Below are 18,663 nucleotides of genomic sequence, written 5' to 3' on the forward strand. Positions count from 1 at the left end.
CTTTAGTGCCACTGATTGATAATAAGAGATCTGACATTCCGCCATGACATATGAGCGCTTACTATGTGCAGAACCCTGTACTGAGCTCTTGGAAAGAACAAATGGGCAACAGATAGAGACGACCCCTGCCCGACGACGGGCTCGCGGTCTAGAGGAGGGGAGACGGACATCAATACAAGTAAATCAAGACATCAATACGTGTACAAAAAAATTGAAATAATAATAATGACGGTTCTTGTTGAGCACTTAGTACGTGCCGAGCACCGTTCTAAGCGCTGGGATAGATACAAGGTCATCGGATTGCCCCACTTGGGGCTCACACTTTTACTCCCCGTTTTGCAGATGAGGTCACTGAGGCCCAGAGAAGTGAAGTGACTCTCCCAGAGTCACCCAGCTGACAAGTGGCGGAGCCGGGATTAGAACCCGCGGCCTCTGACTCCCAGTTAATTAATGATGGCATTTGTTAAGCGCCTACTACGTGCCAAGCACCGTCCTAAGCGCGGGGGGGATACCGGGTCATCAGATTGTCCCGCGCGGGGCTCCCGGGCTTCATCCCCATTTGACAGAGGAGGGAACTGAGGCCCAGAGAAGTCAAGTGACTGGCCCAAGGTCACCCAGCTGACACGCGGCGGAGGCGGGATTGGAACCCGCCACCTCTGACTCCCGAACCCGGCCTCTTTCCGCTGAGCCGCGCCGCCTCCTTACGTCTATATGGAAGATACAGCTGTAAACGCTTTGGGACGGGGGCAGAGGGGAGGGCGAATCCTCTCCCGAGGGCCTGGCACGGTCCTCCGCCCATAGTAAGCGCTCAGTACATGCCACCGATGGACGGACTGCGGGAGCTCGGTTCAACCCGCCCGTTTCCCCCCGTCCCCCGCCCTGTCTTGCAGCGGAAATCAAGATCTGCTTCAAGTACTATCACGGCGTCAGCGGGGCGCTCCGCGCCACGACCCCCTGCATCACGGTGAAGAACCCCGCGGCCCAGGTGGGTGCCCCCCCCGAAACCCCGTCCCGCCCCCCGCCGACGCCCCCGGACCCTCCCGCCCCGTCGCGCCCCGAGACGCGGGCGAGGCACCATCGGGGTAATAATCGTAATGAGAAGAAGATAAGTGGGATTTATTAAGCGCTTACTACGTGCCGGACACCCTACCGGGCCCCGGGGCGGATCCGAGCCCGTCGGGTCGGACGCGGCCCTCGTCCCCCCGTGGGGCTCGCGGTCTTCGCCCCCATTTTGGAGGTCATGATGATGATGGAGGTGGGAGTTAGGCGCTTACTATGTGCCAGACGCTGGGCTGAGTGGAGGCGGCCGCGATCCTGGTCCCCAGCTCCCGATCTCCGTCCCCGTTTGACGGATGAGGCAACCGAGGCCCACGGTCACGCCGCTGACGAGCGGCGGAGCCGGGATTCGATGAGGGGAATAATCAATAAATGACGATGGTATTTGGGAAGCGCTTACTATGTGCCCAGCACCGTTCTGAGCGCTGGGGGAGATGCAAGGGCATCGGGTTGTCCCACGTGGGGCTCCCGGGCTTCACCCCCGTTTTACAGATGAGGTCACTGAGGCAGGGAGAATAATAAAAATAATAATAACGATCGCTACGTTAAGCGCTTACTATGTGCCAAGCACCGTTCTGAGCGCTGGGGGGATACAAGGTCATCGGGTTGGCCCCCCGTGGGGCTCACAGGCTTCGTCCCCATTTGACAGATGAGGGAACTGAGGCCCAGAGAAGTGAAGTGACTCGCCCACAGTCGCCCAGCTGCCAAGCGGCGGAGTCGGGATTAGAACCCACGACCCCTGACTCCCAAGCCCGGCCACTTGCCAGTGAGCCGCTTCTCACTTCAGGGAAGTGAATTGACGGGATGATAATAATGATAATGATAATAATGTCGGTATGTCCGTTCATTCATTAATCAGTAGTATGTATTGAGCGCTTCCTATGTGCAGAGCACTGTACTGAGCGCTTGGAATGGACAATTCGGCGACAGACAGAGACCGTCCCTGCCCAGTGACGGGCTCACGGTCTAATGCGCTAAGCTCTCGCTATGCGCCGGGCACTGTACTAAGCGCCGGGGCGGACACGACCAAATCGGGCTGGACCCAGCCCCCGTCCGCCGTGGGGCTCACGGTCTCCATCCCCATTTGACAGATGAGGGGACTGAGGCCCAGAGAAGGGAAGCGGCTCGGCCAAGGTCTGGCAGCGGACGAGCGGCGGAGCCGGGATTAGAACCCAGCCCGGGCCCGGGCTCTGCCCATTAGGCCGGGCTGCTTCTTCACAGAGTACATCTGTGAACGTCTCCCCGACTCTGCAGAGATATTTTTTTACATGGAGACAGAGAGAGAGAGAGACAGAGGCAGAGAGACAGGGACAGAGGGTGTGTGTATGTGTTAGATGTTTGCGTGTGGGACCAAGTTTGCGGAATTGGTTGCCACGGGAAGTCGGGCGGCTCCCGCTGGAATTTGTTCCCGTTCCCCACAGGAAGCTCTGCGGCCTCAAAATAAATTCAATGGGATTTGGGATTCATTCCTGGATGATAATAATAATGGTGTCGGTATCTGTTAAGCGCTTACTAGGTGCCCAGCGCCGTTCTAAGCGCCGGGGGAGATACGGGGTCATCGGGTCGTCCCCCGTGGGGCTCCCGGTCTTCATCCCGTTTTCTAGGTGAGGACAGTGAGGGCCAGAGTAGGGAAGTGACTTGCCCGAGGTCACACAGCAGACGAGCGGCGGGGCCGGGATTAGAACCCGCGACCTCCGACTCCCGAGCCCGGCCTCCTGTCACTGAGTCACGCTGGATGACGGAGCCATTTTGAAGTACTAGAGGCAGAGGGGAGAGATTCAGTCATTCATTCAGGCCTTATGTATTGAGCGCCTACTGTGTGCAGAGCACTGGACTAAGCACTTGGGAGAGGGCGACGTAACGACGTGGAGGCAAAGGTTAGGGCCGCTGGATGTGGCATCCCTGGGGTCAGGGGCCCAGCATAATCATGTTGGTATCTGTTAAGCGCTTACTCTGTGCCGAGCACCGTTCTAAGCGCCGGGGGGAGATCCGGGGTCATCGGGTTGTCCCACGTGGGGCTCACGTGCTTCATCCCCATTTTCCAGATGGGGTGACTGAGGCCCAGAGAAATGAAGTGACTCGCCCACAGTCGCACAGCTGACGAGCGGCAGAGAAGGGATTCGAACCCATGACCCCTGACTCCCAAGCCCGGGCTCTTTCCGCTGAATCACGCTGCTTCCCAGCACGGCGTAGCGGGGAGACCCGGGGCCTGGGGAGTCAGAGGTCGTGGGTTCTGATCCCGGCTCCGCCCCTTGTCTGCTGTGTGACCTTGGGCGGGTTCCATCACTTCTGGGCCTCAGTTGCCTCATCTGGAAAATGGGGATGGAGACGGCGACCACCCCATGGGGCGGGGACCGGGTCCAACCCGATTTGCCTGGACCCACCCCGGCGCCTAGTACGGGGCCTGGCACCTGAGAAGCAGCGCGGCTCAATGGAAAGAGGCCGGGCTTGGGAGTCAGAGGTCACGGGTTCGAATCCCGGCTCTGCCGCTTGCCAGCTGGGGGACCGTGGGCGAGTCGCTTCACTTCTCTGGGCCTCAGTTCCCTCCTCTGGAAAATGGGGATTAAAACGGTGAGCCCCACGTGGGACAACCTGATCACCTCGTATCCCCCCAGCGCTTAGAACGGTGCTTTGCACACAGTAAGCGCTTAACAGATACCAACATTATTATTATTATTATTATTACCTAATAAGCACTCGGCAGATCCCATAGTCGTTATTATTAGTATTTTTATAAGGCCCGAGGGAATCCTTCGGCGGCTGCAGTTCACGCTGACAAAGTGCTGGGATTGGCTTCGGTTTTTACGCCGTCAGGAGTTGAAGCAGCGAGGCCTAGCGGGTGGAGCCCGGGCTTGGAAGGCCGAGGATCTGGGTTCTAATCCCGGCTCGGCCTCTTTTAAAGCGCTCGCTGGGGGCCAAGCACTGTTCTAAGCGCTGCGGTGGGTACAGGGTCATCAGGTTGCCCCCCCCCCCCCCCCCCGTCCCGTGGGGCTCGCACATTGAATCCCCCTTTTCCAGATGAGGGAACCGAGGCCCAGGGAAGTGAAGCGACCCGCCCACGGTCACGCAGCAGGCGAGCGGCGGAGCCGAGATTAGAACCCGCGTCCTCCGACTCCCAAGCCCGGCCTCTCTCCGCTAAGCCGCGCCGCGCTCCTTTCCTGTGGGACCTTGGCCAGGTCACTTCGTTTCCCTCCGCCTCAGTGTCGTCACCTGTAAAATGGGGATTAATAATAACCGTTATAATGATGATGGTCTTTGTTAAAGCGCTTACTACGTGCCAAGCACTGTTCTAAACTCTGGGGGAGATACAGCGTCATCAGGTTGTCCCCCGTGGGGCTCACCCTTTTAATCCCCATTTTCCAGATGAGGGAACTGAGGCCCAGAGAAGTTGAAGTGACTTGCCCAAGGCAAGCGGCGGAGGCGGATTTAGAACCCACGGCCTCCGACTCCCAAACCCGCGCCCTTTCCGCTGAGCCGTGCTTAAGCCCCGATTAAGACCGTGAGCCTCCCGTGGGACCACCTGATGACCCTGTATCTCCCCCAGCGCTTAGAACAGTGCTCGGCACCTAGTAAGCGCTTAACAAATACCATAATAATAATATTAATAATAATAAAGCGATCTGTTCACCCTCCTACTTAGATGGTGAGCCCCAAGTGGGACGGGGACTGTGTCTGAATGGATTAACTTTTATCCACCCCAGTGCTTGGAACACATGAGAAGCAGCGTGGCCTAGTGGGTAGAGCCCGGGCCCGGGCGTCGGAAGGACCTGGGTTCTAATCCCGGCTCCGCCGCCTGTCCGCCGGGTGACCTCGGGCGAGTCGCTTCCCTTCTCTGGGCCTCGGTTCCCTCATCTGTCAAATGGGGATGAAGACCGGGAGCCCCACGGGGGGCAGGGACCGTGTCCGCCCCGACGAGCCCGGATCCACCCCAGCGCTTAGGACGCGGTCGGTCCGTAGTAAGCGCCTAACGGATACCATTTCGAAAAAAGTGGGGTTCCTGCTTTTCCCCCCCGTTTTCCGCATGAGGTCACAGCGGCCCAGAGACGTGAAGCGACTCGACCGCGGCACCCGGCAGACGAGCGGCGGAGCCGGGATGAGAATGGCCTAGTGGGTAGAGCCCGGGAGTCGGGAGGTCGTGGGTTCTAATCCCGGCTCTGCCGGGGGACGTCGGGCAAGTCGCTTCACTTCTCCGTCTCGCCCGTCTCGCCGCCGCCGTCCCGCCCGCGTCGCGCGACGCCCTCCTCGAATCCCCCGGACGCCGACCACCCTCCCCGCCTCCGAAGCCTATCGCAGGCCCACCTCCTCCGGGAAGCCTTCCCGGACCGCGCCCTCCCGTCCCCTTCTCCCGCTCCCTTCCGCGTGGCCCCCGACTCGCTCCCTTTCTCCTTCCCCCCTCCGCCGCCGGCCACATCCCTCATTTATTTCTTTCCCTTCGTGTCCGTCTCCCCCTCTGGCCGGTCACCTCCTCGTGGGCGGGGAATGTGTCCGTTTATCGTCGTATCGCACTTTTCCCAGCGCTGAGGTCCGGCGCTCGGCACACGGGAGGCGCTCAATAAATACGGTGGAATGAATTCGTTCATTCGGTGGTATTTATTGAGCGCTTGCTATGTGCAGAGCACTGCACCGAGCGCTTGGAATGGACAGATCGGATGAATGAACACCGCTGTGCTTGGAAGAGTGCTCGGCGCAGAGTGAGGGCTTAGCCAATGTCATAATTAGGAATTCTCACCGCCGTCGACCGCCGGCCCCGCGCGGGGCCCGATGATGTCGTCTCCGCCCCGTCGCTTAGCACGCTGCCGGGTTTCTTTCAGCTGGGGGCCGACGGGCCGGAAGGAGGAGCGTCAGGCCTGCAGCCCTCCCGGAAATTGGTCAGTTTTACGTTGACGGGTAAGTGGCGGTGCCGGGGCCCTTCGTGCCCCCGGACGTCGCCCGCGCCGACGCGACGGCGACGGAAAATCGTGACGGGGATGGTATCGGTTAAGCGCTCGCCGTGTGCCGGGCACTGGTCTGAGCGCCGGGGGTAGACGCGGGGTCGTCGGGTTCGTCTCGCGGGTCTCGTTCCCATTTGACAGATGAGGTCGCCGAGGCGCAGAGAAGCGAAGCCACTGGCCCGAGGTCACCCCAGCCGACGGGTGGCGGAGGCGGGATTAGAACCCACGACCTCTGAGTCCCAAGCCCGGCCTCTTGCCGCCGAGCCCCGCCGCTTCTCTGGTGACGATGTAGCGAGGCTGCCTCGTGGCTAGAGCCCGGGCCCGGGAGTCAGAAGGTGGTGGGTTCTGATCCCGGCTCCGCCGCTTGCCTGCAGGGTGACCTTGGGCGAGTCACTTCGCTTCTCTGGGCCTCGGTTCCCTCATCTGGAAGATGGGGATGGAGACGGTGAGCCCCGTGGGGGACGGGGACCGCGTCCGGCCCGATTTGCTTGGATCCACCCCAGCGTTTAGTACCGTGCCGGGCACGCAATAAGTGCTTAATAAATGCCACGATTATCATCGTTATTATTAACAGCATCATCCCACAGCACTTATATATAGTATATTAGTGATAGATTAGATTATATTAAACTACTTATTTATATTTTCATCCGTCTCCCCCTCTAGACTGTAAGCTCACTGTGGGCAGGGAGCGGGTCTACCAAATCCGTTGAACTGGACTCCTCCAAGTGATCTCTGTGCCTCAGTTCCCTCCTCTGTACAATGGGGTTGAAGACCGTGAGCCCCACGGGGGACGGGGACCGCGGCCGACCCGATTGGCTCGGATCCACCCCAGCGCTTAATATACAGTGCCTGGCACGTAGTAAGCCCTTAACAGATACGATGAAATAAAGCGTCTAGTACAGTGCTCAGTGTAAGTGCTCAGTAAAGAAGCAGAGCCCGGGCCCGGGAGTCGGAAGGACCCGGGTTCCGGTCCCAGCTCTGCCAACTTGTCTGCCGTGTGACCTCGGGCAAGTCACTTCACTTCCCTGGGCCTCGGTTCCCTCATCTGGAAAACGGGGGTGGGGGGGGGTGAGCCCCACGTGGGACGGGGACCGGGTCCAACCGGATTTCCTTGTATCCACCCCAGCGCTTAGGACGGTGCCTGGCACGTAGTAAGTGCTTAACAAATACCGTAATTTTAAATCGTTATTGCTAGTATCGAGTGTACCCAGGCCTCACGTGTCCTGGGACGGGCCTAGGCCAACGTGGCCTCCACGGGTGTCGGAGATAATAATAACGATAATAATGATGGTATTTGTTTAGCGCTTACTAGGTGGCAGACACTGTACTAAGCACTGGGCAGCTGGACCACGGGTTTAGGGTCCAAAAAGCACCGACAGTCACTTGGCCTCCTCTCCGCCCCTTCCTCCTCCCCCGGTCTCATCCTCCCCCGCCTCCATCTCCCTCCTCCCCATCCCCTTCTCCCCGTCCTCCTCCCTGTCTTCATCCTCCTCCCTGTCACTGTCCCCCTCCCTGTCCTCCTCCTCTTCCTCCTCGTCCTCCTCGTCCTCCTCCTCGTCCTTATCCTCCTCATTGTCCTCCTCATTGTCCTCCTCATCCTCCTCCTCTTTGCCCTTCTCTTCGTCCTCCTCCTCCTCGCCCTTCTTGCCTTCTTCCCTTCCCTCCCCCTCCTCCCCCTCGTCCTCGTCCTCCTCTTCCGCCTCCTCCTTGCCCTCCTCCTCGCCGTCCTCGTTCTCCTCCTCCTTGTCCTCCTCCTTCTCACCCTCCTCGTCCTCCTCCTCGTCCTCCTTCTCGTCGTCCTCCTCCTCGTCTTCTTCCTTGCTCTCCTCCTCCTTCTCGTCGTCCTCCTCCTCCTCGTCCTCCTCCTCCTTCTCATCCTCCTCCTCCTCCTCCTCCTCCTCCTCCTTGTTGTCCTTGTCCCCCTCATCCTCCTTCTCCTCCTCCTCGTCCTCCTCCTCCTCATTGTCCTGTCCCCCTCATCCCCCTCCTCCTCCTCCTCCTCCTTGTCCTCCTCCTCCTCTTCCTCCTCATCCTTTTCCCTTCGTCGCCCTCCTTGTCCTCCCCCTCCACCTCCTCCTCGTCCTCGTCCCCCTCGCCCTCCTCCTCGTCCTCGTCCCCCTCGCCCTCCTCCTCGTCCTTGTCTTCTTCCTCTTCCTTCTCCTCGTCCTCATCCTCCTCCTCGTCCTCCTCGTCCTCCTCGTCCTCGTCCTCCTCCTCCTCGTTGTCCTTGTCCCGCTCCTCCTCCTCCTCGTCCTCCTCCTCCTCTTCCTCCTCGTCCTTTTCCCTTCGTCGCCCTCCTTGTCCTCCCCCTCCACCTCCTCCTCGTCCCCTTCGCCCTCCTCCTCGTCCTTGTCTTCTTCCTCTTGCTTCTCCTGGTCCTCATCCTCGTCCTCCTCGTCCTCCTCCTCCTCGTTGTCCTCGTCCTCCTCCTCCTCGTTGTCCTCGTCCCCCTCATCGTCCTCGTCCTCCTCGTCCTCGTCTTCCTCCTCGTTGTCCTTGTCCCCCCCCGTCCTCCTCTTCCTCTTCCTCCTCGTCCTCGTCCCCTCGTCATCCACCTTGTCCTCCTCCTCCTCCATCTCCTCTTCGTCCTTGTCTTCTTCCTCTTCCTCCTCCTCGTCCTCCTCGTCGTCCTCCTCCTCCTCGTGCCCGTCATCCTCCTCCTCCTCCTCGTCCTCGCCTTCCTCCTCTTCCTTCTCCTCTCCCTCCCGCTCCCGCCCGTCCCCGTCCTCCGGCCCCCGCCCGCGTCCGCTGCGTCGAAGACCTCAGGGCCGTCGGGCTGAAGAAGGGGATGTTCTTCAACCCGGACCCCTACCTCAAGATGTCCATCCGGCCGGGGAAGAAGAGCAGCTTCCCCACCTGCGCTCACCACGGCCAGGAGCGCCGCTCCACCATCATCAGCAACACCACCAACCCCATCTGGCACCGAGAGGTGACGCCTCCCCCCGGCCCCTTCCCCTCGCGCCTCCCGCCGGCCCCGGGAGTCCGAGGTCGCGGGTTCCGATCCCGCCGCCCGGCCGCCGTGTGACCGGGGGAGGCCGCTTCCCTTCCCCGGGCCTCGGTTCCCTCATCTGGAAAATGGGGACGGGGACGGCGAGCGCCCTGCCTCCCGGTGGGACGGGGACGGTGCCCGGTCCGATTACCTCGTATCCGCCCCGGTGCTTAGGACGGTGCTTGGCACGGAGGAAGCGCCTGACAGATGCCGATATTATTATTATCGTCATCGTTATTATTATCGTCTGACTCCCTCCGGTTCCAGCTGACTCCGGCCGGCCCCTTCCCCCCCTGGCTCCATCTGGCCCCGTCCATCCATCCCGTCCTATTTATTGAGCGCTTCCCGTGTGCAGAGCACTGTACTGAAGGCTCGGGAGAGGACGGCGCAACACTAAACAGATACGTCGTCGTAATGATAATTGTATATAATCAACATAGTAAGCGCTTAACAAATGCCATAATTATTATTATCCTCATTATAGTAATAATAATAATAATAATGTTGGTATTTGTTAAGCGCTCATTTTGCGCCGAGCACCGTTCTAAGCACTGGGGGAGATACAGGGTCATCGGGTCGTCCCCCGTGGGGCTCCCGGTCTTCGTCCCCATTTGACAGATGAGGGAACTGAGGCACCGAGAAGTGAAGTGACTCGCCCACGGTCCCGCAGCTGACGAGCGGCAGAGCTGGGATTCGAACCCGTGACCTCTTACTCCCAAGCCCGGGCTCTTTCCACTGAGCCACGCTGCTGCTCTATCATCATCATCATCATCATTCTTAATAATAACGTCTGTCTTAACGTCTGGCTTGGGAGTCGGAGGTCGTGGGTTCTCATCCCGGCTCCGCCGCTCGTCGGCTGTGTGACTTGGGGCGAGCCACTTTAACTTCCCCGTGCCTCAGTGACCCCATCTGTACAATGGGGACGAAGCCCGTGAGCCCCACGAGGGACGACCCGACGACCTCGCATGTCCCTCAGCGCTTAGAACAGGGCTTGGCACATGGGAAGCGCTTAACCGATGCCGTTAATAATAATTATCATTAAAAACGCGATGGAAAGAACGGGCGAAGGAACGGCCGGACGAGCTTCCGGGCTAGAGCGGGAGACGGACATTCGTTCAGTAGTATCTATTGGGCGCTTACTTGGTGCAGAGCACCGTACTAAGCGCTTGGAAAGAGCCCCGGCTTGGGAGGCGGAGGTCACGGGTTCGAATCCCGGCTCTGCCACTCGTCAGCTGGGTGACTGTGGGCGAGTCGCTTCACTGACCTCATCTGGAAAATGGGGATGAAGACCGGGAGCCTCACGTGGGACGACCCGATGACCCTATATCTCCAGCGCTTAGAACAGTGCTCGGCACATAGTGAGCGCTTACCAGATACCGACATTTGTTATTATTATTATCACAATTCGGCGACAGAGACGATCCCTGCCCGACGACGGGCTCACGGTCTAATCGATGTTAATAACGATGGCATTCGCTGAGCGCTCACCGTGTGCCGGGGACCCGAACGAAGCCGTTGAGCGCTCAGTACGCCGTCCCCGGGGGCGTTGAAGAGCCGGCCTGACGGACCCGCCCTCTCCTTCCCAGAAATACTCCTTCGTGGCGCTCGTCACCGACGTCTTGGAGATTGAGATCAAAGACAAATTCGCCAAAAGCCGTCCCATCATCAAGCGCTTCCTGGGAAAGCTGACCCTGCCCATCCAGAGGCTCCTGGAACTCCAAGTCATTGGGTAAACAGTTAAGTTATTACCGGCGGAGCTTTGAGTTCGAGTGGCGCGCGTTTGCTGGACCCCCCCCCCCCCCACCCCTCCCCGTCCCGCGCCGAACCCCGTCGCTTCCTTCGCCAGAATCCCCTTCGCCCCGGAAGGTTTGTCGAAGCCCTCGCTGCCTTTGCCTGGAAGGCGCTTACTGGGTGTCGAGCACCGTAGTGAGCGCCGGGATCGATCAGACCGTGCGCCCGTCGGAGGGCAGGGACCGTCTCTTATCTGTTACCGGTAGTAAAGTGCTCTGCACCTAGTAAGCGCTCAATAAATACTACTGAGTGATGGGGACGAGCTAATAATAATGTTGGGATTTGGTAAGCGCTTACCAGGTGCAGAGCACTGTTCTAAGCGCTGGGGTAATCATAATAATAAAATAATAATGTTGGTATTTGTTAAGCGCTTACTAGGTGCAGAGCACTGTTCTAAGCACTGGGGTAGTAGACACAGGGGAATCAGGTTGTCCCAGGTGAGGCTCACAGCTAATCCCCATTTTCCAGATGAGGTCACTGAGGCCCAGAGAAGTGAAGTGACTCGCCCACGGTCCCCCAGCTGACGAGTGGCCGAGCCGGGATTCGAACTCATGACCTCTGACTCCAAAGCCCGGGCTCTTTCCACTGAGCCTCGCCGCTTCGCAGGACGGTACAGTGGGTAGGGCCCGGGCTTGGGAGTCCGAAGGTCCTGGGTTCTAACCCCGGCTTGGCCGCTCGGCCGCTGGGGGACCCTGGGCCAGTCGCTTCACTTCTCTGGGCCTCAGTGACCTCATCTGGAAAATGGGGAGGGAGACCGGGAGCCCCACGGGGGGACCGTGTCCCACCCGCTTCGCTCGCATCCTCCCTAGCAGCGCTCGGTACAGAGTCTGGCACCTCGTAAGTGCTCGACAAAAACCACCACCTTTATTATTATTACTAGGTAGGGCTCACGGTCTAAACGCAGTGAGAAGCATGAGAAGCAGCGGGGCTCAGTGGAAAGGGCACGGTCTTAGGAGTCAAGGGTCATGGGTTCGAATCCCGGCTCCGCCACCCGTCATCTGTGTGACTTTGGGAGAGTCACTTCACTTCTCGGTCCCTCGGTGACCTCATCTGTCAAATGGGGATGAAGACCGTGAGCCCCCCGAGGGACAGCCCGATGCCCCCGTGTCTCCCCCAGCGCTTAGAACGGTGCTCGGCACATAGTAAGCGCTTAACAGATACCGACGTTATTATTATCATTAAATAGGAGGGAGAACGGGGACTGAATCCTCATTTCTGCAGATGAGAGAACCGAAAACCACAGAGGTGAGGTGACTCGCCCAAGGTCACCCAGCAGACAAGTGGAGGAGTCGGGATTAGAACCCGGGGCCTCCTGATTCCCGGGCTTGGGCTTCTCAGCTTCTCACGTGTCAAGCATTGCTCTAAGCGCTGGGGACAATACGAGGCGATCTGGTCTGACACATTCCCCGTCCTACGTCCCAAGGTCATGGGTTCTCATCCCGGCCCCGCCACTCGTCTGCTGCGTGACCTCGGGCAAGTCGCTTCGCTTCTCTGAGCCTCAGTTCCCTCCTCTGTAAAATGGGGATTGAGGCCGTGAGCCCCACAAGGGACGGGGACTGTGTCCGACCCGATCTGCTTGTATCCACCCCAGCGCTCAGTACAGTGCCTGGCACACAGTGAGTGCTTAAAGAAGCAGCGCGGCTCAGTGGAAAGAGCACAGGCTTAGGAGTGAGAGGTCGTGGGTTCGAATCCCGGCTCTGCCCCCTGTCAGCTGTGGGACCGTGGGCGAGTCACTTCACTTCTCGGTGCCTCAGTTCCCTCATCTGTCAAATGGGGATGAAGACTGAGCCTCATGTGGTTCAACCTAATTACCTTGTATAATAATAATAAATAATGTTGGTATTTGTTAAGCGCTTACTATGTGCCGAGCACTGTTCTAAGCACTGGGGGAGACACAGGGGAATCAGGTCGTCCCACGTGGGGCTCACAGTCTCAATCCTCATTTTACAGATGAGGGAACTGAGGCACAGAGAAGTGAAGCGACTCGCCCACGGTCACACAGCCGACAAGTGGCAGAGCTGGGATTCGAACTCATGAGCCCTGACTCCAAAGCCCGTGCTCTTTCCATTGAGCCACGCTGCTTCCCCAGTGCTTAGAACAGTGCTCGGCACATAGTAAGCGCTTAACAAATACCGACATTATTAAATAAGCCCTTAAAACCGTTTAGAGAAGCAGCGTGGCCTAGTGGAAAGAGGCCGGGCTTGGGAGTCAGAGGTGGTGGGTTCTAATCCCGCCTCCGCCACTTGTCAGCTGGGTGACCTTGGACAAGTCACTTCACTTCTCTGGGCCTCAGTTCCCTCATCTGTCAAATGGGGATGAAGACTGAGCCCCACGGGGGACAACCTGATGACTTTGTGCCTACCCCAGTGCTTAGAACAGTGCTTGGCACATAGTAAACGCTTAACAAACGCCGTCGTAGAACAGTGCTCGGCTCATAGTAGGCGCTTAACAAACGCCATCATTAAATAATAATTTTATAGATAATATAACATATAATTATATGTACTGATACTATTATTATTATTATTATTATCATTATTATCCAGCAGCTTTGACCTTGGCCAAGCTGGGGGGGCTTTTACCTATCGACTGCCACCAGGGGGCAGTGTTGGAGCAGGTGCATAAATCACGTAATTGGCCTCATAATGATGGGGTTCATTAAGCACTTTGGAGGGGCAAAAGCACTGTGCTAAATGCTGGGGCAGCTGCAAGATAATCAGCTTGGACTTGTTCCCCGTCCTTCGTAGGGCTCACGGTCTAAGAGGGAGAGAGAGCCGGTGTCTTAGGCCCATTTTGCAGGTGAAGACACCGAGGCCCAGTCATTCATTCGATCGTCTTTATCGAGCGCTTACTGTGCGCAGAGCACTGTGCTGAACGCTCGGAAAGGACGCTTCGGCAACAGATAGGGACGATCCCTGCCCGGTGACGGGCTCACGGTCTAGAAGAGGGGAGACAGACAACGAAACAGAACAAGTAGACGGGCATCAAAACCATCAGAATAGATAAATAGAACCGTAGATGATGATGACGGTGGTGATATTTGTTTAGCGCTTACTCTGTGCGAAACACTGTTCTAAGCACTGGGGTGGGGGGCTGCAAGATTCAATAGGATTTATTGAGCGCTTACTATGTGCAGAGCACTGTACTAAACGCTTGGAATGAACAAGTCGGCAACAGATAGAGACGGGCCCTGCCGTTTGACGGGCGCACGGTCTAAAGATGACCCGACTGTCCCAAGCGTGACGAACGGTCTTAATCCCCATTTTCCAGATGAGGGAACTGAGGCCCAGAGAAGTGAAGTGACTTGCCCAAGGTCACACAGCTGACGGATCGGGATTAGAACCCATGACTTAGCTGCACATCATTAATAAAGTAGAGTAATAAATAATGTACACAAATATAAACAAGTGGTGTGGGGCGGGGAAGGGGGGAAGAGCGGAGGGAGGGAGTCGGGGCGACGGGGAGGGGAAGAGGCGGAGGGAAAGGGAGGGCTCGGTCCGGGAAGGCCTCCCGGAGGAGGTGAGCGCTCAGAAAGGGGGAAGAGAGTGAGGGTGGTGGACGTGAGGAGGGCGTTCCGGGTCAACGGGAGGACGCGGGCCGGGGGCCGACGGCGGGACGGGCGAGGAGGCGGCCCGGGGAGGAGGCGAGCGGCGGCGGAGGAGCGGAGCGTGCGCGCTGCCGTGGTGGAGGACGGGGGGGGGGGGGTCGGAGCGGGCCGGGGGATGGACGCCTTTATAAAGCCAAGAGTGAGGAGTTTTTGCTCGATACGGAGGATGCTGGGCAGCCGCTAGAGATTTTTGGCCCAAGGAAGTAGCTTGAACCTAGAGCCCAGGCCTTGGGACTCAGCAGGACCCGGGTTCTAATGCCGGCTCTACCACTGGTCTGCTGGCTGACCTGAGGGAAGTCACTTCACTTCTTCATGCTTCAGTTCCCTCATCTGTAAAATGGGGATTAAGACTCTAATAATAATAATGATGATGATGATGATGATGATGGTATTTGTTAAGCGCTTACTATGTGCAGAGCACTGTTCTAAGCACCGGGGGAGATACGGGGGTCATCAGGTCGTCCCCCGTGAGGCTCCCAGTTTTCATCCCCATTTTGCGGATGAGGGAACTGAGGCCCAGAGAAGCGACTTGGCCGAGTCCCACAGCTGACGAGCGGCGGAGCCGGGATTAGAACCCACGACCTCGGACTCCCAAGCCCGGCCTCTTGCCGCTGAGCCCCGCTGACTGCGAGACGGGGACTGTGTCCAACTTGATTAACTCGTATCTACCCCAGGTTTTAGAACCATGCTTGACACGGAGTAAGGACTTAACAGATATCATCATTATTATCATTATTATTATTATTATTATTATTAAGTGAGCAATCCCATGACTGGCCAGTGGCTGAGCTCGGAGTGGAATTTCGGGCCCCCTCTCTCCTCATCCCAAGTTCTTTCTACTAGGCCACATTGCCCTGGAATCATTCACAGACGGCTTCTCTTTGGCACGAAGTCAGTGGTTCGAGCATGGTGGGATCTGTGGTATTTGCTAAGCTCTTCCTACGTGCCAGGCACTGTACTAAACGCTGGTGTAGATACAAGATCATAATAATAATAATGATGTTGGTATTTGTTAAGCGCTTACTATGTGCAGGGCACCGTTCTAAGCGCTGGGGGAGATACGGGGTCATCGGGTCGTCCCACGTGGGGCTCACAGTACATCCCCATTTTACAGATGAGGTCACTGAGGCACAGAGAAGTGAAGCGACCCGCCCACGGTCACCCAGCCGACGAGTGGCAGAGCCGGGAGTCGAACCCACGACCTCCGACTCCGAAGCCCGGGCTCTTTCCACTGAGCCACGCTGCTTCCCCAAGATAGGTGGGACCCAGTCCCCGTCCCCCGTGGGGCTCGCGGCCTCCATCCCCATTTGGCAGATGAGGGAACCGAGGCCCAGAGAAGTGAAGTGACTGGCCCAAGGTCACCCGGCCGACACGTGGCGGAGCCGGGATTAGAACCCAGGGCCTTCTGAGGCCCTGGCCAGGGCTCCGGGGCGGGGGACGAGTGAAGGGACCGAGTCCAGGCGACGCAGAAAGGAGAGGCTGCTAATTGGCAAGGTCCAACCCCGAGAGGCAGCGCGGCCCAGCGGGTAGAGCCCGGGCCTGGGGGTCAGCAGGACCTGGGTTCTAATCCCGCCTCCCCCCACCTGTCTGCTGTGTGACCCTGGGCGAGTCACTTCCCTTCCCTTAGCTCCCGCTCCCTCACCTACGCAAGTGGAGGTGAAGACCGTGAGCCCCGTGCGGGACGGGGGACGTGCCCAACCCCATTACCTCGGCTCCACCCCGGCGCTCAGCACGGCGCCCGGCACCTTGTGAGCGCTTAACAGATATCATAAAATAACCAAAAAAAACCAAAACCCAAAGCGCCGCATTCTGGGATTTGGACGATCCCGAAAATCGGAGGGCACGTGGTCTCCGAGAGGAGGGGAAGGAGGGGAAGGGGGGGAGATTCCGGAAGCTCCTGGAACCGGGCGTTTCGGTCCCCGCAGCGACCAGATGCTGAGCTACAGCCTCGGCCGGAGGCTCCCGGCGGACCACGTCAGCGGCTACCTGCAGTTCAAGGTGGACGTCTCCTCCTCCGCCCACGAAGGTGAGCCGCCGCCGCGGACCCTCCGCCGGAAATCTCGTTCTCTCTTTCTCTTTCCCGTTGGTATTTCTTCACCCCTTACTATGTTTTTTCCATTGGTATTCAGCGCTTACTATGTTTTCTATTCCATCGCTATTTCTTCAGCGCTTACTATATTTTCTTTTCCATCGGTATTTCTTCAGCGCTTACTATGTTTTCTATTCCATTGGTATTCATTCAATAGTATTTATTGAGCGCTTACTATGTGCAGAGCACCGGACCGAGCGCTCGGAACGAACGAGTCGGCAACAGATAGAGACGGTCCGATCGGGGGAGACGGACGGACGAGAACGATGGCGATAGATAGAGTCGAGGGGAAGGACGTCTCGTAAAAACGATGGCGACCGAATAGAATCGAGGCGATGCACGTTTCATTAACAAAATAAATAGGGTGACGGAAATATATACGGTCGAGCGGACGAGTACGGTGCCGAGGGGATGGGAAGGGAGAGGGGGAGGAGCGGAGGGAGATGGGGGGAAAAGAGGATTAAGCCGCGGAGAGGCGAAGGGGGGGCGGTAGAGGGAGTAGAGGGAGAAGGGGAGCTCGGTCCGGGAAGGCCTCTCGGAGGACGTGAGTTTTCAGTAGGGTTTCGAAGAGGGGAAGAGAATCGGTCCGGCGGAGGCGAGGAGGGAGGGCCTTCCGGGACCGCGGGAGGACGCGGCCCGGGGGTCGACGGCCGGACGGGCGAGACCGGGGGACGGCGAGGAGGCGGGCGGCGGAGGAGCGCGGCGTGCGGGGCGGCCGGTGGGAAGAGGGAAGGGAGGAGAGGTAGGAAGGGGCGAGGTGACGGACGGCCTCGAAGCCCAGAGTGAGGAGTTTCTGTTCGGAGCGGAGGTCGACGGGCGACCGCCGGAGTCGTTTAAGAAGGGGAGTGACGGGCCCAGGGCGTCTCTGCGGGAAGATGAGCCGGGCGGCGGAGCGAAGGATAGACCGGAGCGGGGCGAGAGAGGAGGAAGGGAGGTCGGAGAGGAGGCCGACACGGTAGTCTAGCCGGGATATGACGAGAGCCCGTAGCGGTGAGGTGGCCGTCCGGGTGGAGAGGAGGGGGCGCTTTTATATCGTAGAGGTGAGACCGGCGGGTCTCGGCGACGGACGGGACGCGTGGGGCCAACGAGAGAGACGAGTCGAGGACGACACCGAGATCGCGGGCCCGAGAGACGGGAAGGACGGTCGCGCCGTCCACGGCGATAGGGAAGTCCGGGAGAGGACCGGGCTCGGGAGGGAAGACGAGGAGCTCGGTCTCGCTCGCGTCGAGTTTTAGGTGGCGGGCCGACGTCCGGGTGGAGACGTCCTTGAGGCGGGAGGCATTGGTATTTCTTCAGCGCTTACTATGTTTTCTCTTCCATTGGTATTTCTCCAGCGCTGACCAAGTTTTCTTTTCAGTTGGTATTTCTTCAGTGCTTACTATGTTTTCTATTCCATTGGTATTTCTTCAGCGCTTACTATATTTTCTGTTCCATTGATATTTCTTCAGCGCTTACTGTGTTTGTTTTTCTCATTGGTATTTCTTCAGCGCTTACTATGTTGTCTATTCCACAGGTATTTCTTCAGCGCTTACTATGTTTGTATTTTCCATTGGTATTTCTCGAGCGCTTACTATATTTTCTGTTCCATTGGTATTTCTTCAGCGCTTACCATGTTTTCTATTCCATTGGTATTTCTTCAGCGCTTACCATGTTTTCTATTCCATTGTTATTTCTTCAGTGCTTACTATAGTTTTTTTAATTGGTATTTCTTCAGCACTTACTATGGTTTTTTATTTAATTGGTATTCAGCGCTTAATCTTTTTTTTTCCCATTGGTATTTCTTCTGCGCTTACTATATTTTCTATTCCATTGGTATTTCTTCAGCGCTTACTATGTTTTCTATTCCACAGGTATTTCTTCAGCACTTACTGTGTTTTCTATTCCATTGGTATTTCTTCAGTGCTTACTATAGTTTTTTTTTTAATTGGTATTTCTTCAGTGTTTACTATGGGTTTTTTTTAATTGATATTTCTTCAACGCTTACTGTTTTTTTTCCCATTGGTGTTTCTTGAGCGCTTACTATATTTTCTATTCCATTGGTATTTCTCGAGCGCTGACTATATTTTCTATTCCATTGCTATTTCTTCAGCGCTGACTATATTTTCTATTCCATTGGTATTTCTTCAGTGCTGACTATATTTTCTATTCCATTGGTATTTCTTCAGCACTTACCGTGTTTTCTATTCCATTGGTATTC

The 18,663-nt window shown here is 57.4% G+C and overlaps 1 protein-coding gene across 1 annotated transcript in view; it reads left to right on the forward strand.

The window, feature by feature from the left end:
- Window positions 1-18,663, forward strand: part of HECW2 (HECT, C2 and WW domain containing E3 ubiquitin protein ligase 2) — a 97,905-nt gene that overhangs the window by 15,157 nt on the left and 64,085 nt on the right. Inside the window, exons 3-7 of the mRNA XM_029069687.1 lie at window positions 891-985; window positions 5,868-5,943; window positions 8,750-8,919; window positions 10,566-10,708; window positions 16,303-16,403. Coding sequence (XP_028925520.1) covers window positions 891-985; window positions 5,868-5,943; window positions 8,750-8,919; window positions 10,566-10,708; window positions 16,303-16,403 — 585 coding nt within the window. The remainder of the gene's footprint in view (window positions 1-890; window positions 986-5,867; window positions 5,944-8,749; window positions 8,920-10,565; window positions 10,709-16,302; window positions 16,404-18,663) is intronic.

The sequence above is a fragment of the Ornithorhynchus anatinus genome, chromosome 7 (assembly GCF_004115215.2).
Source record: "Ornithorhynchus anatinus isolate Pmale09 chromosome 7, mOrnAna1.pri.v4, whole genome shotgun sequence".
Taxonomy (NCBI): domain Eukaryota; kingdom Metazoa; phylum Chordata; class Mammalia; order Monotremata; family Ornithorhynchidae; genus Ornithorhynchus; species Ornithorhynchus anatinus.